Consider the following 16,862-nt stretch of genomic DNA (forward strand, 5'->3'; position numbering starts at 1 on the left):
GAAGTGCCATTTTCAGAAGTTCAAACACCCTCGCTTCCTTCCTTTCCTCTCTCTTTATCTCTCTTCTCTCTCTTTTTGTTCTGCTAAAGCAATTTGTTCTTGTTCACTTTCCTCTGCTTGTATTAGTAATTCAAACTGTTTCATTTCTGTTGCCCGTTCCTTGTCTTTCATCTCGAACTCAAGCTGCATCATTTTCCAATTGAATTCTAGCCATCTCTAAAGTTTCTGATGGCTTTTCCAGTAAATTTAAATGTTGAGCTATTGCTGTAATTATCTCTCTTTTCCTCACAGAAGGAGGCAGCTCCAACCCCAGCTTGTCTGTTAATTCCTGCAGCTTGGCCTTAATCACCTTTTGTAAAACCCCCAAGGTCACTTCCTCCACCCCCAGAAAGCCCTTGGTGACTGAAAGAGCCATTTCTATCCCAAGCACTGTTTAAACCAACCAAATCCAACACCCAGAACAAAAGACACTAACACCTACCACTCGCTGTAATTGAGTCCAACCACCCTAATCCCAAATCGGAACTATAGAACAATTCCCACAAAGAGCCCCCAATCTGCTGTGGACCAGGCCAGACCCCCTCAAAACATTCCAAGAAAGTAGCCCAGATTGTGACTTTGCTCGTTGATTTAAGCCGATGTAACGCAGATATTCCAGGAGGGATGCAGTTGGTCAAACCATGTAGTTTTAAACAAAAGAACAAAGAAAATTTCAGCACAGGAGCAGGCCCCTCGGCCCTCCAAGCCTGCGCTGATCCAGATCCTCTATCTAAACCTGTCACCTATTTTCTAAGGGTCTATGTCCCTCTGCTCCCTGGCCATTCATGCATCTATCTAGATACATCTCAAATGGTGCTAACCTTCCCATCTCTACCACCTCTGTTGGCAACACGTTCCAGGCACCCAGCAACCTCTGCGTAAAGGACTGTCTACACATATCTCCCCTAAACTATTTCCTGCTCAACTTGAACTCGTGACCCCTAGTAATTGAGTCCCCCAATCTGAGAAAAAGCTTCTTGCTATCCTCCCTGTCTACACCTCTCATGATTTTGTAGACCTCAATCGGGTTCCCCCCTCAATCGCCGTCTTTCTAATGAAAATAATCTTAACCTACTCAACCTCTCTTCATAGCTAGCACCCTCCATACCAGGCAACATCCTCGTAAACCTTCTCTACACCTTCTCCAAAGCATCCACATCCTTTTGGTAATGTGGCGACCAGAACTGTACGCAGTATTCTAAATGTGGCCGAACCAATGTCTTGTACAACTGTAACATGACCTGCCAACTCTTGTACTCAATACCCCGTCTGATGAAGGAAAGCATGCCGTATGCCTTCTTGACCACTCTATCAATCTGTATTGCCACCTTCAGGGTACAATGGACCTGAACACCCAAAACAGGATTTATTTACAAGATTACCGAACGAAACACAACAAAAGAGAACAGAATAACAAATAATTTAAACTCTCCAAAAACCCAACTGATCATCCCAATTTAATGATACTGTTCCAAATACTTGCAACAATCCCCATGAACAGCCCTTGGCACAAAAGGAAAAGTCAAACACAGGGTCTCTGGGAGAGAAGTCAGAGAGACTTTTTGGGTCTGTGTCTTTTATGACCTCTCTGAAGAAAAAGACACCCTAACTTTGTTAAAGGAGCAGCATCGTCACAACAGTCTCTGGGCAACATTGTCCTCAACACATCCAGGTGGATTGGAATCATCCCTCACTGCTCGAATAAAGTAACACGTCAGTACAGCTCAATATCTTCCAGTGACTTGTTTTAGAAACTGCAAATATTGTTAAACAGAGTCTCCTGGGTTTAAAGCAGGATCCCATTCTTAGTCCACTGTCCAAACAAACAAAAAAACCATTTTCACCTTACTGCTATACCTTTTTCTCCATGATATTTAGTGAGACTCCAGTTCAAATAAATTGTTCCCGGGTTATGGGCAATGTTGGTAAACCCTCAGGTATTGGTTTGATTCCAGGATGTTATTAAGAATTTGCTGGTTAATTTGTTTGCCAGACCAAACCTTGCCCTTGCCAGTTCCTCACTGGGGTGTTTTAAAGACATCTTTTGGAGCTATGTTAGGAAAGATGACAAGATACTGGCGATTTAATTAGGTGAAGACTCAGGTTAATAGAATTCCTACAGTGTGGAAACAGGCCCTTCAGCACAGCAAATCCACACTGACCCTCTGAAGAATATCCCACCCAGACCCATTCCCCTATTACTCTAAATTTACCTCTGACTAATGCACCTAACCTACACATCCTTGAACACCATGGACAATGTAGCACAGCCAATTCAACTAACCCGCACATCTTTGGTTTGTGGGAGGAAACCAGAGAACCCAGAGGAAACCCACGCAGACACTGGGAGAATGTGTAAACTCCCCACAGACAGTTGCCCGAGTCTGGAATCGAACCCAGGTCCCTGGCGCTGTGAGATATGGGCCCAAATCCCATCACTGAAACTCTTGATATTTAAATTCAATGAATACATTGGGAATTATCAGCTAAGTCTTGACCATGACAAGTGCCAGCATTTGTCAAAAACCTATCTGGTTCAAGACTGTCCTTTAGGGAAGGAAGTCTAACCTGGTCTGGGAGAGATGTAACTACAGATCCAAAAAAGATGGCTGATTCTTAGCTGCCCTCTGAAATGACCAAACAAACCATTTCAATGGAAATAAAGGATGGGCAATCAATGCTGCCACCTGCAATGCCCGTGTCCCAGTTACTAAAGGAACATCACTGTTGAGTGATTGGATTTTTCAACTTCGGTCTTTCAGATGAGATGTCAAACCAGCCTGGCCATGGAAAAGCCAAGGACACAATTGCAGAGAATGTATTGCTGAGGTCAAAGCTGAAAAACGAAAAAGATTATCTGAATCATTTATCAGGTTGTTGTTGGGGAAGCTTGCTGACCATAAATTGGTCAACTTGTTTTCTGCATTACAGCATTGACAAGCCCATTTTATTGACTGTGATGTCCTATGGTTGTAAAACTCCCAAGTCAAAATGAACTCTGCCTCTCTCTTAACTGGCCTCCTATATATTAACCCCACGTTGCCACTTGTTGGTTTCTCTGTTAAAATAAATGACATGTGCCGTCAGGTCCTGAGTAATTTCCTGCACATACACACACACGCACACACACATACAGGCCTTCACTTGGAATGTTATAAAAAGCTGGGCAATCCTTCAGTTAGCAGAAGCTCATTGCAGTGTTGAAGATGTAGTCGAGATGTTTTGATTGCTCCCATAGCAATATCCAGCAGTAATTCTCCTCATTAGTGTCAGCTTTGCTCCAAGTTGTATTCTTTGCAATCCCGTTGCTTCCTACAGAGAGAGGGATCAACCTGAATGAATTTAATGAGGCAGCCCCGTTCAATTAGTCCACAGAGGAAGCTGATGTACTGAAAGTATTTCTTGCTGCTTAATTAACAGAGCAGCGTTTCATAAAAATGGAAGTAGATTGCAACATCCCAGTCTAATCACGGACGCACTGGGGATCAGATTGGGAGGGGATTTTATTTCTAAAACCACATGATCATCATTTAGACTACACTCATTTGGAAAATCACAAGCTTTCATCAGGGTGAATAGGTCAGGTTTTGTAATGGGCTGCATGGGCTATTAGTTAAGCTTGCTTCACATCTTTGAAACTGCAAACCAATAGTTTGTCCAGACATGACCAAAGATTCAACACTTGGTACGCTGTTATATGCAGAAAGAGGCCATTTCACCCCTCATATCCAAGCTCAGTTATGACAAACAGATCTCAGCTCATCCAATCATTCCTAGCGTTGAAAAAACCTAATCTCACGTCATCTCTGACCTTTCCTGGGTCTCTTTCTCTCAAACTTATTTTCTAAATCAACCCGTACATATTGACGAAACAGACGGGAAGTGGCAGACCTGGAAGAATGGTGCACTGAGAACAACTTAGCTCTCAATGCCGGCAAAACCAAGGAACTCATTATTGACTTTCAGCGGGATGTTACTCATGCCACACCCCTCTACACATTAACAGCTCAGAGATGGAATGAGTGGAGAGCGTCAAGCTCCTGGGAGTGGTCATCCACAACAAGCTTTCTTGGACACTTCATGTGGACGCACTAGTTACAAAGGCCCAACAACGTCTCTCCTTCCTCAGGCAGCTGAGGAAATTTGGCATGACGGTGAATACCCTCACCAACTTTTATAGGTACGGGGAGATGAAGAAATCAAGTCAAAATAGGAGCAGGGTTTATTACCGATTAGCTAATAGTGAGTTACATCACATCTAAAAACCTGGCAGTCTCTTAGATAGACATCAAGCTCAAAATAAGAGCGATTTCACAATTCTATTTAAGTATTTGGGTGAAAAGTTAAAGACACGTGAACATAACCATTTCTCACCAGACCAGGAACTGACAACTCCCTGTCTCTGTAACCTCCTTCCAGAAATTGACCTTTCTAACCTGATGGGTGGGACTTATCTTGTGATGTAGTTAACCCTTTCAGCTTGCACTTTAAACAAAATAAGAACTAGGAGCAGGAATAGGCCTTTCAGCCCTTCAAGCCTGTTCCACCTTGTAATATAATCATGGCTGATCTCACCTTGGCCTCAACTCCTCTTCCCTGCCCTCTCTCCATAACCCTCCAATCCGTTACTGATTAAAAATCTCTGTTCCCTCCTTAAATTTACTCAGTGTCCCAGCATCCCCCACACTATGGGAGAGTGAATTTCACAGATTCATGTCCCTTTGAGAGAAGTAATTTCTCCTCATCACTGTTTAAATATGCACCTCGCCCATCCTAAAGCTATGACCTCTCATTCTAGATTTTTCCCACGTGAGGAAACATCCTGTCTACATCCACTGTGCCAATCCCCTTTTGCATCTTATACCCCCCAATTAGATCTCCTCTCATTCTTCTAAACTGCAGAGAGTATCAGCCTGAACTGCTCAAACCCTCTTCAAACGCTCCCTGGCACATTATTATTGCTGCAGCGTTGACAGTCTGATGATAGAACGGGTGAAGGGGGTGAAGGCTCTTTGACAGATGTTCCCACTTTTGAGAAGATTTGTAGCTGAGCTTTTGGGTGTAGGTTAGCTCGCTGAGCTAGAAGGTTTGTTTTCAGACATTTTGTCAGTATAGTAACGTTTACCACCCCCTGAGAAAAAGAACAGGAAATGACATCACCATAGGAAATGATGTCACACAGGAAATGACATCACCAACACAAGGAATCTCAAACATACAAATAGAAAGCAGGTTACACCACCAGTGCTTCATTCGGAGGCTCACTGAAGATGTTACCTAGTATGGTGACGAAACGTCTGAAAATGACCCTTCCAGCTCAGTGAGCAAACCTACATCCAGATGTTCCCACTAGCTTTTTTGGCATGTTTCCATGGTAATGATTAATTTAGAATACATCCCAGAGGTCAATCTACGTCTTTGAGATGTTATTGAACTGGATGACGTAGAGTCAAAAGCCATAGCGATCCACAGCACAGAGAAAGCCCCTTCAGCCCATTGAGTCTGTGATGGTCAAAAACAGCCATCTAACTATTCTAATCCTATTGTATGTCTTGGCATTGTGAGTGCATATCTAAAATCATCTTCAATGTGATGAGGGTTCCTGTCTCTCCCTCCCTTACAGGCAGTGAGTTCCAGATTCCCCACCACCCTCTGGGGGAAAAGGCTTTCCTCACATCCCCTCTAAACCTCCTGCCTTTTCCTTTAAATCATAGCCCCTTGGTCATTGATCCCTCCATCAAGAGGAAAAGTTTCTACTCTGTATATGTCCCTCATAATTTAATATATCTCAGCTTGACCCGCACCCCCCCTCAGTCCCCAGGAAATCAATCCCAGTCTGTCCAATCTCTCTTCATCACTGAGACTCTCCAGCTCAGGCACCATCTTGGTTAATCTCCCTCTGCACCCTCTCTCAGTGCTATCGCATCCCTCTCATAATGGAGATTCCCGAACTGCACGCAGTACACCCGCTGTAGCCTTGTCAATGTTTTATACTGTTCCAGCATCATCTCCTTGCTCTTAAACTCTATGCTTTGACCAGTAAAGGTAAGTATCCCATATGCATTGTTACCCACTTTATCCACCTGCTGCGATACCTTAAGGGACCCAGTCTATGTGCTTTCTGACTTCAAAGGTTCTAACTCTGGATGGAACCTGCACCCGGTTGGCTGGAAACCTGGGTTCAAGGAGGTCAACGGGAGACAGCCTGCAATCATGGATGATCCCTGTAGGACCAGTAACTTCTCAAGCCCACCCAACTTTGAGTTTCCACAAACGGGTTTACTGTGAGGGAAAAGCTCTGTGTGTTACTCTGCAAGGCATATGAAGAGTCAACGATGTGTGCGAGGTTTTTTTTAAGAGTGCTACTATCTGGTATCTTGGTTTCCTGAGTTAGGGGTTGAGATGAGAGTGAAGACGTGTTCATTAATATATTAACTCGTTCAAAATGACGTTGTGAGCGTTTCTTCTGCTGGTTTTTTAAACCATTGTTCATGGGATGAGGGCATCACTGGTTGGGCCAATATTTATTCCCCAAAGGGCAGCTATGAGACGCACAGGGGCCAGACCTCTTTGCTTAAAGGACTCTAGTGAAGCAGATGTATTCTTTTTTTATATAACAATGGCTTTATGGTCAGCGCTAGGCTAACATTTAATGAATTTAAATTGCATCATCTACTATGGTCGGATTTGAACCCATATCCCCAGAACATTGACCTGGGTACTTGGATTTCTAGTCCCATGACATCATTCCTGCACCACTGCCTCCCCCATGCATCACTTAACGACACTTGCATGAATACTGCCTCTGAAATAAAAACAGAAATTGCTGAGAAAACTCGGCAGGTTCGGCAGCACCTGTGGAGAGGGAAACAGAGTTAACATTTTGAGTCCGATATGATTGTTTTTCAGTTCTGAGAAAAATCCACTGAGTTTCTCCAGTGCTTTCTGTTTTTATTTCTGATATCTAACAGTACTTTGCTTTTACCCTGCCCTGGACTGTCTTCTTGCGAATTATCAATGTTGTTTTAACCTACTAGATGAGAGTATAGCTGCAAATTCATAATCTCACAAGCATTGAATGGGATTATGGGAATGGGATTAGGGGTCATTGAATGGGAACAGCTAAGTCATCTGAACCTACCTTTATAAAAGTAATTTCATCCTGCCATTTCCATTCACCATTGCTACAAAGAAATTGAAATAACTCCACAGAGGCTGGTATCTATTACCATGTCATCCTTTATTTACACATGACCAACCCTTGACTATGTACTGCCTCACACACAGTCAGGCACCAGAGTGTCAGTATCTCTGACACTTACCCTTTTTCTATGTCAGCCAAGACTCCCAGATTGAACCAGATTAACAGCCCCAATCAGGAAACTGATATTCTGAGGTCCAGTTGGCTGATCTCTCCACAATCCTACGAAGTGATCTAGAAACTCGTCATCTTCCCCCTTCCCCACCTCATTTCCAGAATATTCCAGGCTCTGTAAAGGAGAAAGTATTAATCTCAGGGGGGCTTGGTTCCACAGGCTTTCCATAGAATGCGTTGTGAGTTCATCTTGGGATCTCTGTGCTCTGCTCCTGACCTTAGTTCAGCCTTGGTTTGAACATGAGTGAAAGAGCTGAATTCCAGAGATGACGTGAGATTGGCCAAGTGCAGCATTGAGAAACCCTGACAAAATATAGGAAGATGGTTGTGGTTGTTGGAGGTTAGTCATGTTAGCTCCGGGACTTCCCTGCAGAAGTTCCTCAGGGTAGTGTCCTGGATCCAACCATCCTCAGCTGCTTCATCAATGACATTCCCTCCATCATTTGATCAGATTTGGGGATATTCACCGATGATTGCCCAGTGTTCAGCACCATTCACAACTCCTCAGATACTAGAGCGGTCCATGTTCATATGCAACAAGATCTGGACAATATCCAGGCTTGGGCCAACAAATGGCAAGCAGCATTCGTGCCACACAAATGCCAGGCAATGACCATCTCCAGTAAGAGAGAATCTAACCATTGCCTCTTGAAGGTCAATGCCATTGTCATCATTGAATCCCCCACCATACACCTCCTGAGGGGGAAGAGGAGAGGGTAGGGAGGTGGGGCAGCAGTTATCATTGATCAGAAACTGATACGGCACTGTGCCTACAAAAGGAGCGCAACAGCTAGAAATTCTGCAGCGAGCAACTCACCTTCTGACTCCCCAAAGCCTGTCCACCATCTACAAGGCACAAGTCAGGAGGGTGATGGAGTACTCCACCTTTGCTTGGATGGGGCAGCTCCAACAACACTCAAGAAGCTCAACACCATGCAGGTCAAAGTAGCCCATTTTATTGGTTCTCTATCCACCACCTTCAATATTCGCTCCCTCTAATACTGATGCTCAGTAACAGCAGTGTGTACTATCTACAAGACACACTGCAAACGTTTGGGAAGGTTTCTCAGACAGCACCTTTCAAACCCATGACCACTTCCATCTGGAAGGACAAGGGTAGCAGGTATTAGGGAACACCACCCCCTGCAAGTTCCCCTCCAAGCCACTCACCATCCTGACTTGGAAATATATCACTGTTCCTTCAGTGTCACCTGGGTCAGAATCCTGGAATTCCCTCCCTAAGGGCATTGTGGGTCTACTTACAGCAGATGGACTGCAGCGTTTAACGAAGGCAGTTTGCCCCCACCTTCTCAAGGGGCAACTAGGAATGGGCAATAAATGCTGGGCCAAAGCAATAGACAGTGCACCCTGCTTCTCTGAATAATTTTTTTTTAAAAAGCTGACACTTTACCCAATAATTTATCAAGGAAGTGGGAATATAGCATTGAGTTGGATGATCAGACATGATTCAACTGAATGGTGGAGCAGGCTCGAAGGGCTGAATGGCCTCCTCCTAGTTTCAATGTTGATGATGGTGTAGGGAAGCATGCATCACAAGACTTTCTGTATTTTTGGCCCTTGTAAGAAGATTTAATTAGCCTACCTGAAGTCAAGTCCTACAAACATTTCAAAACAGCAACACGTTAGGTTAAAGTGCAAAGAGTTTAAGAAAATAAAACTCAGGCAGCTACATCTCCAATGATTCAGCAATGAAATCCAGAGGTCATAGTTCATTCAAACTATGCCTGTTTTTTTTTCAAATCTACAGAGTGAGACCATTTTAAACTTGGCTACCAACCTATTCAAATGGCAGAAAGGCTGAACATATCTATTAGATACAAAGAACAGTATAGGTCTCCTTTTAATGAAACATGAATTGAGATAAACTAGAAAAAAATGACTAGTAATAAAGCCTCAGTTGGTATAACAACAACAGGAGGCATCTATATAACAGCTTAAAAAAGGATGAGCCTTCAAAGGTGCTGCACAGCTATGTTGTCAGTGAATCTCTGGAGGAGATATTATGGCAGGTGACCAAAAGCTTTGTCAAGGAGGTAAAGGAAGAAATCAGTTGGTTTTATATAGCGTCTTTAGGACTTCAGTGGATCCTAAAGTGATTTATACAGTCACTGAAGTAATTTAATATAGTCATTGAAGTGTGATTAGTGCTGTAATATGAGGAACACAGTATCCAATTTTTGCTCAGCCAGCTCCCACAAAGAGGAATGTTCTAATGACCAGGTAGTCTGTTAATGTGATGGCCAGGAAACCCAAATCAACTGCCCTGCATGGGATATTTAACACGTTCAAAATCACACAACACCAGGTTCTAGTCCAACAGGCTTATTTGGAAGTACAAGCTTTTGGAGCGCTGCTCCGTCTTCAGGAAGGTATGGATTGCTGAGATAACCAATTCACAATTAGTGTTGTGGCTACCTGACGAAGGGGCAACGCTCTGAAAGCTTTAAACTTGGAGGACTATAACCTGATTTTGTATGATTTTTATCTTGGACACCCCAGTCCAACACTGGCACTTCCAAATTATAACACACATGTGACAGGCTCAGTCTAAGGTCTTCTCCCCCAGGGTTCCCTCATAAAACTACATAGCAGCATCAGCTTTTGTTTCTTTATATCCTGGATCCCCTGGAGCAGGACTGAAACCCCTGATCTTGCAATTCATTCAAGTTGATAGTGCTACCAACTGAGGCGTAACTGAAACCAATGACTATCGGTTAAATCGATACTGAAGAGAGAAACAACTTGTCGAAACTGTGCAGCATGCATCAGGGACTCGCGTAAGAATGTTGATTCAATATTGCATTGCCTGCTGATTGTCTGTGGTGTCATGGAGAACGCCCCAGAGAATTATTATCCCCTATGCTTTCCTCTGATTGATAAAAAGAAGAATATGCTTGGACATGTTCCTCTTGCCTGCAGGGTGCAGGTGAATATCTGTAAGTGCATCTGAGCCCCACTGTGAGCCACAACGCTAATTGTGAATTGGCTATTTCAGCAAGGCACAGTTAGTGGCATGGTTACATTCCCAGCAGCAGTGTCATCGGAAAACATTCAGCAGAAACATAACCACCCTTCACCGTGGGCAGCATGGTTAGCACTGCTGCCTCACAGCGCCAGAGACCTGGGTTCAGTTCCTGCCTCAGGTGACTGACTGTGTGGAGTTTGCATGTTCTCCCCGTGTCTGCGTGGGTTTCCTCCGGGTGCTCCGGTTTCCTCCCACAGTCCAAAGATGTGCAGGTCAGGTGAATTGGCCATGCTAAATTGCCCATAGTGTTAGGTAAGGGGTAAATGTAGGGGCATGGGTGGGTTGCGCTGTGGCGGGTCGGTGTGGACTTGTTGGGCCGAAGGGCCTGTTTCCACACTGTAATGTAATCTAAAAAAAAACCCTTGCATCTTACGTTGTGAAAGACTTTCAGCGGTAACTGGTTCAATCCAAAATGATTCATCACCATCTGTAAAGTTTCACTGGTAACGAGGCACTTGGAAAGGCATTGGGTCAAGGAACCTTTCCATCACTACATAATATAATCACATTCTTCAAAATAAACTTCCTTATAAATATCTGAGCGAATTGGATAAAAGGGAATCCACCAACCAACTGACTCAAATATCACTCCTGCCTCACAGCACCAGGCACCCAGGTTCCTGGTGAAGGGCTTATATGCCTGAAACATCAACTCTCCGGCTCCTCAGGTGCTGCCTGATCTGTTGTGCTTTTCCAGCACAACACTTTTCGACCCAAGTTCAATTCCAGCCTCAGGTGGCTGTCTGTGTAGAGTTTGCATGTTCTCCCCAGGTCTGTGTAGATTTCCTCCAGGTGCTCCAGTTTCCTCCCAGAGTCCAAAGACGAGCAGGTTAGGGTGGATTGGCCATGGGAAATTGCCCAGAGTGCAGACCAGATGGATTAGCCATGGGAAATGCAGGGTTAGAGATTGGGTGGGATGGTCTTCAGTGTGGACTCGATGGGCCAAATGGCCTGCTTCCACACTGTCAGGATTCAATGACTTCATCCTTTTGTGTCACCTTCCTGAAATATTCTAAAAATAATTGTATCATTTTTACGACAGATTTGATAGAGATTTTTTAAAACATGAGGGGACTGGATAGAGTTGATAGGGAGAAGCCATTCCAACTCATAAAAGATACAAGACTTAAAGTGAGCTGTAGATGAAGCAAGGGTGAATTCTTCCTCACCCAGCTAGCAGTTAGGGTGTGGAATGCACTACCTGGGAATATGGGGGAGGCAGGTTCACTTGAGGCATTGAAGAGGGGCATTCGACAGTTATTTGGATAGAAATGGTGAGCAGGGACATGGGGAAAAGGCAGGAACCTGGCACTAGGGGATTGAAGTGGTGCAGGCATGATCGGCTGAATGGTTCCTCCTGCACCATTCTGAGATTCTGTGAATGAATAATTTCTCTAACAGTTGGCAAAGAGGTACATGGTACCACTTATTTACAGCAGATCTGTTTCCTTTAGAGGAACGACACTCACACTCAAGAGTTTGCAATCCTCGTCTCTGCTTTCCACGCCCTTTGCTAGTCATACAGATGACAGAAGTTCTTTTGTGACATCTTTTTCCATCTTATCCTCATTTTTATCCATGGCAATGATTTCAGAACCTCCAGGTTTGATCACCAAGTCCTCGTATTCAACAGCTTGGCTCCTGTTGTTCTCTGCCTCAATGCATTTGTCGCCGGGAGGTTGCATAGGCTTAAGAATGTCCTTAAGATAGTTCTTCAGTTCTTTGTCTGGGCAGAAGAGATATTCATACAAGGCGGCAGCAATGATTCCACCCATCATTGGGCCCACCCAGTAAACCTGTAGGTAAGGAGGAAAGTGGAATAACACAATGAGAAAGGTATAGACATTGAACCTCAAACATAGGGGTGGGTCATTGGGCTTGGGTTGGATTATAAGACTGAAGAGTGATCAGAATTGAAACATATGGAAGAGACTCAGTGGTTAGCACTGCTGCCTCAAGGCGCCAGGGATCCAGGTTCAATTCCACCCTCGGGCGACTGACTGTGCGGAGTTTGCACATTCTCCCTGTGTCTGTGTGGGTTTCTTCCGGGTGCTCCGGTTTCCTCCCACAGTCCAAAGATGTGCAGGTTGGGGCGGATTGGCCATGGGAAGTTGCCTCATAGTGAGCAGGCATGTGCAGGCTAGGTGGGTTAGCCATGGGAAATGTGGGGTTATTGGGTGGGTCTGGGTGGGATGCTCCTCTTCGGAGGGTCAGTGCAGACTCGATGGGCTGAATCACCTCTTTCTGTACTGTAGGGATTCTATGAAGGCTTAAGAGAGTCAACAAATACTACAAGAAAGGAGACCCCCAGGCTGGAGAATCTTGAAGATGGGCTCAGTCTCAGAAGAAGAGTCCAGCCTTTTAGCACTGAGAAAAACTCAGAAGGTGTTGAGTTTTTGAAATTCTCTGTCCCAGAGGGCTGTGGATGCTCGATTCTGGAATCACTAGATGTTCGTGTGTAAAAATAAAATCACCACAGCTCTGCTCTCTCATTAGACAGAGGCAACTGGCAGTATTTTATCCTGAGACTCACCATGCCTCAGGGCAAGGAGAGACGTTGGGACCTACACAGCATATTCAGCCAGTGCAGGAATTGAATCGATGTTGTTAGCATCTCTTGTGTATTGGAGAATCCAGCCAGCTGAGCTAACTGCAGATTTTAAGGGAATTAAGGCATAAGGTGGAAATGGAGAAGGTCAGGTTGAGGACAATATTTAGCCATGCTTATTGAATGGTGGAGTTGGAAAGTCTAAACTGCCTGCTCTAACTCATTGCTGTCTTAAGTCGATAGATGTGGAGCTGGGCGAGCACAGCAGGTCAGACAGCATCTGAGGAGCAAGAAGGTCAACGTTTCGGGCCGAAACCCTTCATCAGGACTGCTCCCCATCTGCTATGCTCTTCCAGCTTCATCCATTGACTCTGACCTCCAACATCTGCAGTCCTTACTGTCTTATATTGTTTTAAACTCTAACAGGTTTAAGCCACAATGCCTACTGGAAGCCTTTGGCAGCTGGTAGTGTCTAATGTGGGAGGGAAGTGGATGTCATTCTGTTCATTGCTCGCTATGACACTAGATGGACAAAAACAAAAAGGAGGAATTTATTTACAAAGTGGCTTATTGCGATCTGAAGTGCATTGTCTGAAACGACGGTGGAAGTACATTTAGGAACCATTATGGAGAAGATAGAAATTGAATGGGAAAATATGTAACGCTAGGGAGTGGTCAGAACATAGTTTACAGCCCCTTTGACCCACGACCACTTCCATCTCGAAGCACAAGGGCAGCAGGTAGACGGGAACATCGCCACATGCAAGTTCCCCTCCAAGCCACTCACCATCCTGACTTGGAAATTTAACTCCATTCCTTCAGAGTCACTGGGTCAAAATCCTGGAAATCCCTCCCTCAGGACATTGTGGACTGCAGTGGTTCTAGAAGTTGTCTCACCACCTTCTCAAAGGGCAATAGAGATGCCTGACCCAGCCCACCATATCCCATGAGTGAATAACTTTTTAAAAATCTTGGTATCAATACATCACTGAAGGAGGCCATTCAGCCCATTGAATCTGGGCAATGTGCCAATTTGACCACATAACCTGCAATTGGAAAAATTTATAATTGCATTAATGACGAGTGACTGATAATTACCCAATGGTTTTCCCATTTCCCTGTAATAACTGCAGGTCCAAATGATCGAGCAGGGTTCATACTCGCTCCCGTGTAGTTAACCTGGAGCACAGGAAGACAAGTCAGCAGGAACTCTGAGGTATATAAGCAGCTTGCAATCAATCCCAATCGATTAAAAGGTGGTTCAATACACTTACTGCAAACAGGTGCCCAATGACCACGGACAGACCAATGGCTAAAGCTGTTGAGCCTTTGAGGTCATTGCGCTTAGAGTCACATGTAGCAAAGATGGTAAACACCAGCTGGAATGTAATAAACAGCTCGACCAATAGACCATGTCCTGCCGAAAGCTTCCTGTTTATCTGCAACATCAAGATGAAGTTTTGTCAGCTGCTCCGGGGTTTAGAATGTTTTGGTTTTAAGGCTTGGTTTGCTTAATCTAACCATTTTCAGAGACTTTTTAACAAACGCCTGAACACTGTTGACTTAACAGGGCCAAGAGGTCACTTTGTGACATTATCTTTGAAGGAAGCTATCTTGTGCTGGCATGCTAATTATCTCAAACACGAACAAACTAAACTCTCAGTCAGAGCCAGCAACAGATGCTGACTTCAAAGTTACCTCAAGGGGCTTTACTCAAAGGATAAGTAATTAATTGTCAGTAATGAACAAAGATGATATTGTTATTCATTTTCAGTAATTACACTAACTCTGCATTTTCAATATTGGAAGGTAGAAAACAGGAGCAGGAGTAGGCCATTCAGCCCTTCGAGCCTGCAACACCATTCAAGGTGATCGCAGCTCATCATCCAACTCAGTCCCTTGTTCCCACTTTCCCCACATTCCCTTTCGTCATTTTAGCTCAAAGAATGATATCCAACTCCTTTTCAGATGTAGAGTTCAATGTGGATGGAACAGGTATCCTCTTGCTTGTTTGAGACATAACACACTCAGTGATGTTTTTACATGTTTGTTCAATGTGGGCATTATTGGCCAGGCCAGCATTTAGTGCCCATCCCTAATTGCCCAGAGGACAATGAAGAGGCACCCTATTGCTGTGGGCTTTTACAGTTTTTGTTGAATATGTAAATTCTGATTAATAATTCAATAAGTGCAGTGTTCTGTATGATTGTATTTAGTGACGTTTGACATTATTCACAAACTCACTGCCCTAGCCTTGCTTGGTGGTTTATTTCTGCTGAACTTGAAGCAACTAGAGAAAACATTGCTTAAGGGATTAATTCAAAACTTTCAATGAGGAAAGCTCAACCAAAATGAACTAATTTAAATCATCTATGCTCCACTTAAACTTCACGATCATTGGAGTCATAGAGTGATAGAGTCGTAGAGATGTACAACATGGAAACAGACCCTTCGGTCCAACCCGTCCATGCCAACCAGATATCCCAACCCAATCTAGTCCCACCTGCCAGCACCTGGCCCATATCCCTCCAAACCCTTCCTATTCGTGTACCCATCCAAATGCCTTTATGACAAATTGCTTGTTCTATTTTACAAGAATTTGACAAGGATTAGTAATCCAGAGAGCCAGGCTAGTGCTCTGGGGAAATGGGTTCAAATCCTGTCACAGCAGCAACTGGTGGAAATTAAATTCAATTCATAAATCCGGAATTGAAAGCTAGTCTCTATGAGCATGAAACGACCATCGATTGTTGGGAAAACTCATCGGGTTCACTGAAGTCTTTTAGGGGAAGGAAATCTTCCAACTGGACCTGGCCTACATGTGATTCCAGAACCTGAGCAATGTGTTTTAACATTGAGAACAGGCTATTCGGCCCTTCAAGTCTGCTTCACCTTTAAACATGATTATGGTTAATCGTCTATCTCAATATCCTAATCCTGTTCCTCTCCAAATCCATTGACGACTTTAAAATCTAAATATTTATCAATCACACTTACTTGTGGCCTCTATTCCTGATGAAGGGCTTTTGCTGAAACGTTGATTCTCCTGCTCCTCGGATGCTGCCTGACCTGCTGTGCTTTTCCAGCACCACTCTAATCTAGAATCTGCTTTCCAGCATCTGCAGTCCTTGTTTTTACCTTACTCTTACTGTTCCTAATGATCAAGCAAGATCCTGAAATCAAGGACAATTTGAAATGGGTAGAAAGAGTCAAATCCCAGGGGAAAAAAAGTTACGTTCACACATAATGAACCTCTCATCCAACAATTTGAGGACCATCACGACACATCAGTCTTAGAAATCTTTTCTGCTCTTATTGCCTACTATCAGTGTGTTGGAAGGATTGTCCCTTTGCTTATCAGTTGATTTGGCATGTCAGAAACATCCTATCAACTCCTGAAGTGGTCTTGAACCTGAAGATATTAGCTCAGGAGCAGGCTCATCAACCAGTGTGCCAAGAGACTCCTCTCTGTACAAATACAACCCATTGTAGAAATACCACCAAGGTCACATCTGTCCTGTCAGGAGAGAAATCTGCGCCCTTACCCAGTCTGGCCAATGTATGACTCCCACCATGATGTGGTTGACTCTTAACAGCCCTCAGAAATGGCTGAGCAAGAACTCAGTTGTTCAACTGCTGGAAATTCTCAAAAAGGCATCAAAAGGAGACTGACCACCCGTCATTGACTAAGGTTCCTGAGAGAATGGAGAACAGCCACGTTGAACCTGCACACACCTCATTGCATCAGGGAAAGGGGGTGGAGCAGGTAGGGTAGGGAGGGGAGGGCAGTGGAGTGGAGAGGTGGTGATTGCACAATTGGGATGGCTGTCTCACTGACTAATCAAGCCACTGCC

The 16,862-nt window shown here is 44.2% G+C and overlaps 1 protein-coding gene across 2 annotated transcripts in view; it reads right to left on the reverse strand.

Moving 5' to 3' along the window:
• LOC122548820 (BTB/POZ domain-containing protein KCTD1) overlaps positions 1-16,862 on the reverse strand; it is a 214,521-nt gene that overhangs the window by 187,686 nt on the left and 9,973 nt on the right. Inside the window, exons 3-5 of one of the 2 annotated variants that reach the window (XM_043687629.1) lie at positions 14,283-14,447; positions 14,107-14,187; positions 11,359-12,256 (exon numbers count right to left, since the gene is read on the reverse strand). The exons of the other annotated variant lie outside the window; for it this stretch is intronic. Of the exons in view, the coding sequence (XP_043543564.1) occupies positions 11,978-12,256; positions 14,107-14,187; positions 14,283-14,447 (525 nt within the window). The 3' untranslated portion in view covers positions 11,359-11,977. Of the gene's footprint in view, positions 1-11,358; positions 12,257-14,106; positions 14,188-14,282; positions 14,448-16,862 lie in introns of those variants that run through there. 2 annotated transcript variants of the gene reach the window in all.

Source organism: Chiloscyllium plagiosum, chromosome 4 (assembly GCF_004010195.1).
Source record: "Chiloscyllium plagiosum isolate BGI_BamShark_2017 chromosome 4, ASM401019v2, whole genome shotgun sequence".
Classification (NCBI taxonomy): Eukaryota; Metazoa; Chordata; class Chondrichthyes; order Orectolobiformes; family Hemiscylliidae; genus Chiloscyllium; species Chiloscyllium plagiosum.